We start from the raw sequence: 9,469 nt of genomic DNA, 5'->3' as shown, positions 1-9,469 counted from the left end.
ATTTTAAAATATTTAGAAGAGTCAGGCGGGCTAGGCGAGTCAATGAGTAAAACGCCCTAAAACAACACCGTGGTTATAAAAGCTGGGCTAAAACACGACTTTGCCTTTTTTCCGGACTTTTTTTTTTTTTTTTTCATTTAAAACTATTTATTGCAGAAGGATTTTTTACAAGAGTAGATTACAAGAGAGAAATATAGAAATGGCTCCAGGCCTGTCTCAAACATAAGAGAGAGGCTACTTAAATAGATCAGGAGGCCACAAAAAAAACAAACGAAACCTAAATTATTACATTTAGCATTGGCAAACAGCTTTTAGAAAAGTAGAAATGACTCTTTGTTTGATTCCCTTGCTTTAATAATATCTGACGAATATTATTCTTTGTCTTCAATAATTTTGGAAGAATATCATCCTCTTTTATTTTGGTCCATCCACCTGTCACCTTGAGTCTATTGTGGTGCTATCCTTTTTGTCTTGGAAAGATTCTTTCTTTGAGTGATTGATTCCTCAATCATGTCAATCATGCAATCAATGGGGAGGTCTTCTTCTGGAAATCCTTCATCATCTGGCTGGGATTCTCCCGCTAAAAACTGTCTTTGGCTGTGGTTATCAACTAACATATTATCTGAAATATCTTCACTTGAACCTTCATCTTTTGCATTTTCATGTTTTGTAAACCTTTTAAGGTTTTCTTTTAATTCAGAACAGTATAACCTGAATGACTTGATTATTTCTTCTTTAGTTAGATTGACCTTTTGAGAAGTTGAGGGGGCTGCTTCTGTCGAGGAGGCTATTTCCGAGAATTTTTTCTGGTCTTGGTATTTCTTAATTTGCTGATTGATATGATCAATTGTTTCCTGTGCATTAAGAATTTTTGTTTCTGGATTTTTATGAAGCATTTTAGGCCAGAATTTAGTAAAATATGACCTTTGTAGAGAAGGAAATTTGGAGGGAGTATAATCCACATGTGGGGACCATTTCCAAATCCACGGAATAGAAAATTCCATGAAAAAATGCATGGAAGATATTGCTTCCAACCCTTCTGATTTCAAAGGAACGGCTTGGTTTTGGTATCTAGGAGAGACGGGTAACCATTCCCCATATAATTTTCTAAATGGTTCCTCAGGGAGAATATCTATACTTGGGCCATATGAGATCCACCAATTACTGAACCAATTTGGTATATCTTTACTTTGGTTATAAACCTTTTCACATACTTTAAAGAACCAAGTATGTTTTCTTTGAGGGTTCTCATATAGGAAGGCTTTATGAAAGCTTTCAATATAATCCCAGTATGTAAATTTCATTGGTATCTTCGAAGGAGGGAGTATAAACTCTTTTTCTTTAAGGGTACTCAATCCCCATTCCTCAGGTGATATGATCTTTTTGATAATGGCTTTGCTAAAATTGTAAACACTGGTATTACCTCCGGATGTAAAATGAGAAAATTCAACTGATCCAGTTATTTTCAAAATATTCTCATAATATAATCTTTGTTTATAAGAATATCCAGCGTATGTTGCTGTATCCAAGTATCTTGTCATTAAAAACCATGGATCATCATTATTTTCAAAATAAAGCATTATATCTTTATGTTCTAAGATAATAATAGTATCTCTATGAGATGATTCCTTATATTCAAAATTATCGTTGATGGTTTCACCATCTGTGATCATTTGGGCGAAGCTAGGAATATTTTCCTTTTTTGATTCTAAAAATGCTTTAAACTCCTCATATAATGGGCTTCCGGGAATTGGAAGAGACTGATTATCTGCTTGTGACGAATTTCCAGTTCTATAAGAACTGCTTGAAGCCGCAGGATTTCCTCGGCCTCTACCATAACCACCCCTGTATGAAGGATGACCTCTTCCTCGATTGGAATTCATCCTGCAAATTAGCATGTAGTTTCTGAGATTTTCTTATGAAGATATTTGAACATAATGTTATATCGTTTCATGTCAGTTCTTGTTATTGGTCCATCTTTATCTTTTTTACATTGTTTGATAAACGATTCTAAGACCCTGATATGTTTACAATGAATATTATTCTTTACTTGTAATCTTGAGTCACCCATAAGAAATTTACCTGAAAATGTCAATTTAAGAGTAATATAAGTTTGTTCTCAAGATTTTTGAGCTGAATTCTTAAACCAATTAATCTTAAATTTATTACTGTTCTCCTGAAATATGGTTCATTTGTTAAGTTGGTTAATTCAATTTCCGCTTTATTAATTAAATTTTTTGTATTAATGATATCATAAGATAACTGTCTTAGTTGGCTATAACTCATTCAGAAATTCTCTAGTTAAAAAATCGGGAAGACTATTATCACTTCCTTTTTTGTATTGAATTTCAAAATCAAAACATGCTAATGTAGCTTGCCATCTGGTAAACATTTGTTTAGAAACATCATGTTTGAAGTCTTTATTAAACATGAATTTAGCTGCCTGACAATCTGTTTTTATAATGAAATGTTGATTATATAAATCATCTTGAAATTTAAGAATACATTTTACTAATGCTAAAATTTCTTTAGCAGTAGTAGAATAATTCTTTTGACTAGGAGTCCACTTTCCAGAATGAAACCTGACTAAAAATTCATGCTTATTGTTAGGGTGAATTTGATTTAAAATTCCACCAAACCCTATTTCAGAGGCATCTGTTTCAACTATCTTTTCCCAATTAGGATTAGCCAAAGATAAGCATGGTAGATTTTTAACTTTGTCTTTTATTCTTTTAACCGCTTGGGTATGATTACTAGTCCAAGCACCAGGGTTCTTTTTTAACCTGTCATAAAGAATTGCACTATCGATTGATAAATCTTTATAAAAAGGTGATATATAATTCAGGCTACCTAAAAATCTTTGTAGCTGAGTCTTATCTTTTATTTCAACTGGGAATTTTGCAGCAAAATCTATACTTCTTTGTATAGGGATGACTTGTCCCTTTTCAATATTATGACCCAAAGATCTTACCTTTGTTTGAAATAACAACATTTTAGATTGTGATATTACCGAACCATTATTTATTATTATTTTTTCTAAAGTATGCAGATGATCAAAATGTTATTGGATATTTTTTGAGAATACTAGAATATCATCTATATAAACAATAATAAAATTGCTATAAGGATTAAATATATCATTCATTATATTTTGAAATTCCGAGGGGGCATTTTTTAGGCCGAATGGCATAACATTCCATTCGGATTGTCCAAAAGGAACATTAAAGGCCGTTTTATATCTATCCTTGGTATCAATTTGAATTTGCCAATACCCTGATTTTAAGTCAAACTTTGAGAATATTAAAGAGTCATGTAAACGATCTAATAAATCCTTTTTATTAGGAATAGGATACCTAATCCATTTTAAGACCTTATTAAGTGGCTTATAATTGATAACAAGTCTTGGTACTCCCCTTTCTTGTTCTGAATGTTTGTTAACATAAAACGCGGTACACGACCATGGAGATTTAGAAGGTTGTATTAAATTTTTATCTAATAAGGAAGTTATTTCTTTTTACATATATTCAAATATTCAAAATTCATTTGACATGGTCTTGCCTTGGTAGGAATTTGTTTTTCATTGAAACCTTTCTCATAAGGAAGCATAACTATATGTTTTTTTCTTTCCTAAAAAGCATTAGGATGGTCATTACAAATGTTTAAGGAGAATTGGTTTGTTAAAAGTTTAATTTTTTCCTGTAATTTAGGTTGTTCTAACTGTTCATCTATTTGAACCGTTCTATTTTCTTCTTTAAGAAAGTTTATTTGGTTTTTCTTTAAATTTAACTCATTGATCCAGATAGAGTAAGGGTCAGAGACAAAATTTAATATAACAGGTTTATTCTTATAGGATCCTACAATTTTATTTTTATCAATAGTTAGAGGTAATATCATTTCCAAAAAGGGATTTCCTAGAATCATTGTATTACTAGTCATATTTTTAATTATAGTGAAATTAATAGGTATGCAGACATTTTCTGTACAAATTTTTGCGTCTGTTAGTTTATATCTAATATCTAATTTGGAACCTGATACTTCTCTTAACATATGTGTCGATTTTTGAAAATATTTTGTAGGTATTAATCCTTCTCTTATGCAATTTAGATCTGCTCCGCTGTCTATTAGGGCAACAAAATTCCTTTGATAGTTGTAAGTAATAAATAGATTAATTGTAACATGCCATTTTCTAGATATTACTAGTTCCATTGATTGAAGAAAATTATTATCAGTATTATTGCTAGCACTAGCATCCTGGTTACTTTGTAATTTTTCTAATTTATCAATTCTTTGATTATTTATTAATTGATCCTTTTTTATTTTGGATATATCTTGTTTTAGAGATTGAATTTCATCTTGTAAGTCCAGTACTGTAGGTATATTAGTAGAATTTTTATTTCTTCTTTCTCTAAACATATTATGTACATTTTTCATTGAATAAATTCCTTCTTCTTTTATATTATGTTCCTTGATAGTTAAACTTTCTAGTATCTTCTGCCTTATTTCTGGATCATTTACTTCTTTTAATAAGTCTGCAATATCATTACTAATTACATTTATGGTTAAATCTTCTTTAAATTGAGATTGGATTAGATATAATTGATGATCCATGTTACATGAACATTGTTCTAGATTATCACAATTACATTCAATTTCTTCAGAATCTGAATTAGAATCATAATCTGTTATGTTGATATCAGAATTATTGTCTGAGATTTCCTCTCCGTCTGACGAATTATCTATTAAATTTATTAATTGAAGTTTTATGTCCTCACTTATATCCATATTATTAATTTGTTTCTTTATTTTTTTATTTCTGCATTTATTAGCATAATGACCAGTTTTTACACATGAAAAGCAAGTAGGAGGTTTTTTATTTTCCTTTTTAATAAATTTCTTTTTTATGTGTTTATCTTTTCTATTAAAATCGTTATGTTTTCTCTTATAAAATCTTTTTTTTTGTTGGAATTCTTTTCTCTGTTTCTTCTTATTTTTACTGGTTTCTATTCCGAACTGATCACAAAATTCTCCTAATTGTCTTTTTTCATTAAGATGTTGGGTTTTTATTTGATGGTTGAGTTTTATTTCACTACATAGGGCCAAACCTTCCTGGATACAAGTTCCTATTAATTTTCCATATGTGTAATCTTCGGAAGGAATTGTATTATCTATTCTTAGTTGGTTTTTAACTCTTTCAGCAAAAAGATTTGGCAAACCATCTATGAATTTTGATTTCCAATAAACACTATTATAATCATTAAGCTCCATAACTCTACTTAAAAAAGTATCCTTATACCATCGAAAGGACGTAAGAGTTTTACAAAATAATCCATTTAATAAGGTACGAATGTTTTCAGAATTATCTGACCATCTTCCTGTAAAATGTTCTATTATGGTACAAGTAAGAGTGTATACCACATTGGGAGTAGTTATTCCATTTTCTGTTTTTACTGTATTAAGAATAGCTTGTTGAGTTTTTTCATCAACATAATTGTCCCACCAGCCTTTTAATTGGCCAGTGAATCCGGCAATTAGCATGTTAGCTACTTGTTTATCACTATTTCCTGTATTTTTAGCAATTGTGCTATACATTAACATTCTATGAATCGTATTATATATTTGTCTTTCAGGTAATCCCTGTAATTTTAATGGTTTAAAAGCAATTTGCACTAAACCAATATGCAAGTAATTATAAATATGTTTGTATTTATTAATATCTTGTGGATTTATTAACTGAACTGTCATGTCATCTTCATTCATAGTTAAATTCTCTTCTGTAGTTTTAACAGTTTGGATAAAACCTAATTCTTCAAAAGTTCCTAATTCATAAATGAATTTAGGTTTGATACTAGGAATAGTCCATTTATTAAGAAGGTCTAAATTTTTTGGTATTTCATATTCTTTTCTCCATCTGTATGCATAACATATTGGGCTTCCAAGTTTCTGTTGTGTTGACTTCCTTGACCTTGACCACCAGAACCAGATGGGGCCTGGTCAAAGAACTCATCAGGACTCTCCGGCGTGTCGGAAACCGGGTCCGTTCCTGATCCCCCACCTTGCTTCTCCCCGCCTGAAGCCACACGCGCATCCTTAGCAGCCGCACGTGCTAGTTTCGCCTTACGGTTATTCAACCAATTCTTGAGCTGCGAGGCAGAAATTTCAGAACCATGAAGACTAAGTTTATCAGCCCATATTTGAATATAGGCAGCTTTCCTCTGCATGTCAGGCTCATTCTGTAAAGCTTGTTCAATCATGGTTATTTGCATGTGATTCATTATGTTTCGTTTCCTTTTTCTCAGCTGTTTTTCCTCACTTGCCATGCCATTTGAATCCAATCCATTTGTTTCAATGTTTTGACCATCTCCTTCGCTTTCATGAAAAACCCTAGCATTAAAACTTTGAGGCAAATCAATCCGGTGTTCTTGCCTAACTAAAGCATTAGATGGATCTATATTTAACTGGTTCAGTTCTTCCACAACTGAATTGTCAGAAACGCCCTTGTTCTCGTTTCCATGTGGATTTGGAGATCCTTGATTCCCAACGTTACCCTCTTCGGTTTTGTCGATATTGGATTCTGGAGTAATTAGTGGATCCAGCTGAGAAATGAATACCCTAAACAGCTGTACATCATCCTGATTAAGGAATCCAGGAATTAATGATTCTGCATGAACCAATAGGGAACGCAGGTTTTGGCTAATGACAGCAGCCTTTTCAGCTCCAGCATCATTAGAAACTCCATATGGTAAATTAGGAATTTCCTTCTGCAAGCACTGCATGAATGTATTAAGGAAGAGATCCTTCTCCTCTTTACATAAATCCGGAATAAAACAAGTGAGATTTGCTACAACTTTAACAAGTAAAGATGTTCTCTGAAACGCATAAGAAGTCCGAGAAACAAGACACGCATTAAAAGTAGATTTCGGAACATCTGATGATGTCAGCACACCCAAAACCCATCCGGCTGCTGCCAACGAATCATAATCAAGAGTTGCATCTTCTTCTGAAAGCCGAGACTCAGAGGAGCACCAACTAGACAGGAACTCCGCATGTGGTAGCAAAAGTATTGTTGTCAGAACTTCAGTAAAGTTCATGGTGATGTAAGATCTAAAGTTAGAATCATCAGAGAGAATGTCTGTTAATCGCATTGCATTAAGTTGCAGAAGTCCACGTGGATAGGTTTTGTCAGAGAAAGCAGCAAGCCCATTCAGATCTCCACGAAACATTGTCTTCAACAATTCAAGAACCTGGAATATAGTTGACTTTGCTAAAGTCAAACCCGCAGTAGTGCTGGCAGCCACATCCAAGAAAGAGACGCTTTCTACTTCACAAAGATGCAGTAGAATAGACAAGACTTTTGACTTTAGCCTGGAAACAACAGCCATAAGATACGATTCTTCACAGAATGGTAATTTCATGATGTCATGAGCCAATAAAAGTATGCCACCTTCTCCGCATAGTTCCTTATTTTTAACGAGGCGCTCACGAAAGAATCTTTGTTGGCAAAGTGACTGAAGAAATTGAAGTGAAGCTTCACAACGCTGACATAGACGGTTGACTTCAGCAAGATTTGACCGCATGCCAGTATCAGTAAACTGAGACAACCTCACTTGAAGAAACTGAATGTCTATGTGGACAGCAGCAAAAGCTACAGGCAAAAATATATCAACCTTAGGGTGTGCAAGAAGGACTAGTGCAAGTTCATTCCATTGTGAAGAAATAAAGGCTGTTAACAGATACAGACTGCAGGCCAACAGTGCTGAATGCACCAGAGCAAGTTGACTTTCCTTTTTAAAGCTAGCAAGAACAGTGATTAGGTAAAAGATCAAATCAAGCATCTGTTCAGATATTTTCAGATCATCAAGCAAAATCTGTTCAAGTTTGTTGTTATGGGGTGCAAGATCACACAGGGAATGTAATAGTCGAATACCACCTAACAAGTATCTGAAGAGTTCTTCATCTCTCTTAGAAGACAAAAGTTTTGCAATTAGGTGAATCACAAAATTTCTTGCTAGGGCTTCCACATCGATCTGATTTGAAGATCCAGTGCTGGTAGTCCATTGAATAGTATCATTGTCTGCATCCCTAATTAACTTGCTAAGCTCTTGAGAACTTAGTGTATGTAACTCTTTGATAGCTAATTTTTCTAGTATCTTCTGCCTTATTTCTGGATCATTTACTTCTTTTAATAAGTCTGCAATATCATTACTAATTACATTTGTGGTTAAATCTTCTTTAAATTGAGATTGGATTAGATATAATTGATGATCCATGTTACATGAACATTGTTCTAGATTATCACAATTACATTCAATTTCTTCAGAATTTGAATTAGAATCATAATCTGTTATGTTGATATCAGAATTATTGTCTGAGATTTCCTCTCCGTCTGACGAATTATCTATTAAATTTATTAATTGAAGTTTTATGTCCTCACTTATATCCATATTATTAATTTGTTTCTTTATTTTTTTATTTCTGCATTTATTAGCATAATGACCAGTTTTTCCACATGAAAAGCAAGTAGGAGGTTTTTTATTTTCCTTTTTAATAAATTTCTTTTTTATGTGTTTATCTTTTCTATTAAAATCGTTATGTTTTCTCTTATAAAATCTTTTTTTCTGTTGGAATTCTTTTCTCTGTTTCTTCTTATTTTTACTGGTTTCTATTCCGAACTGATCACAAAATTCTCCTAATTGTCTTTTTTCATTAAGATGTTGGGTTTTTATTTGATGGTTGAGTTTTATTTCACTACATAGGGCCAAACCTTCCTGGATACAAGTTCCTATTAATTTTCCATATGTGTAATCTTCGTAAGGAATTGTATTATCTATTCTTAGTTGGTTTTTAACTCTTTCAGCAAAAAGATTTGGCAAACCATCTATGAATTTTGATTTCCAATAAACACTATTACAATCATTAAGCTCCATAACTCTACTTAAAAAAGTATCCTTATACCATTGAGAGGACGTAAGAGTTTTACAAAATAATCCATTTAATAAGGTACGAATGTTTTCAGAATTATCTGACCATCTTCCTGTAAAATGTTCTATTATGGTACAAGTAAGAGTGTATACCACATTGGGAGTAGTTATTCCATTTTCTGTTTTTACTGTATTAAGAATAGCTTGTTGAGTTTTTTCATCAACATAATTGTCCCACCAGCCTTTTAATTGGCCAGTGAATCCGGCAATTAGCATGTTAGCTACTTGTTTATCACTATTTCCTGTATTTTTAGCAATTGTGCTATACATTAACATTCTATGAATCATATTATATATTTGTCTTACAGTATATCCATCTAGATTCCATTCATAAATATTTTTACCACTGTAACTATTATTAATTTCATATTCTCGTTCCTCGTGTAGGACATCTTGGGGACTTGGTCTTGGATAATAATATAATCTTTGGACAGGCTTTCTAGCAAATTTACTGTCGTAATTATTAATTTTATTTATTTGGGCCTCATCTA

The 9,469-nt window shown here is 32.4% G+C and overlaps 1 protein-coding gene across 1 annotated transcript; it reads right to left on the bottom strand.

Moving 5' to 3' along the window:
• Positions 1 to 5,873: 5,873 nt before the first annotated feature.
• LOC145029701 (nodulin homeobox-like) lies at positions 5,874 to 9,248 on the bottom strand. The gene has a single exon (XM_078978185.1). The coding sequence runs from the start codon at positions 9,246 to 9,248 to the stop codon at positions 5,874 to 5,876; it is 3,375 nt and encodes a 1,124-aa protein (XP_078834311.1).
• Between the last annotated feature and the right edge of the window lie 221 nt (positions 9,249 to 9,469).

Source organism: Lactuca saligna, chromosome 2, assembly GCF_052625555.1.
Source record: "Lactuca saligna cultivar CGN05327 chromosome 2, ASM5262555v1, whole genome shotgun sequence".
NCBI classification, from domain to species: Eukaryota; Viridiplantae; Streptophyta; class Magnoliopsida; order Asterales; family Asteraceae; genus Lactuca; species Lactuca saligna.
This window is presented reverse-complemented; position numbering and strand designations above follow the sequence as displayed.

What these genes read in the sequence shown, in the direction of transcription:
- LOC145029701 (XM_078978185.1), bottom strand. Translation starts at nt 9,248, where the DNA reads ATGTATAGCACAATTGCTAAAAATACAGGAAATAGTGATAAACAAGTA.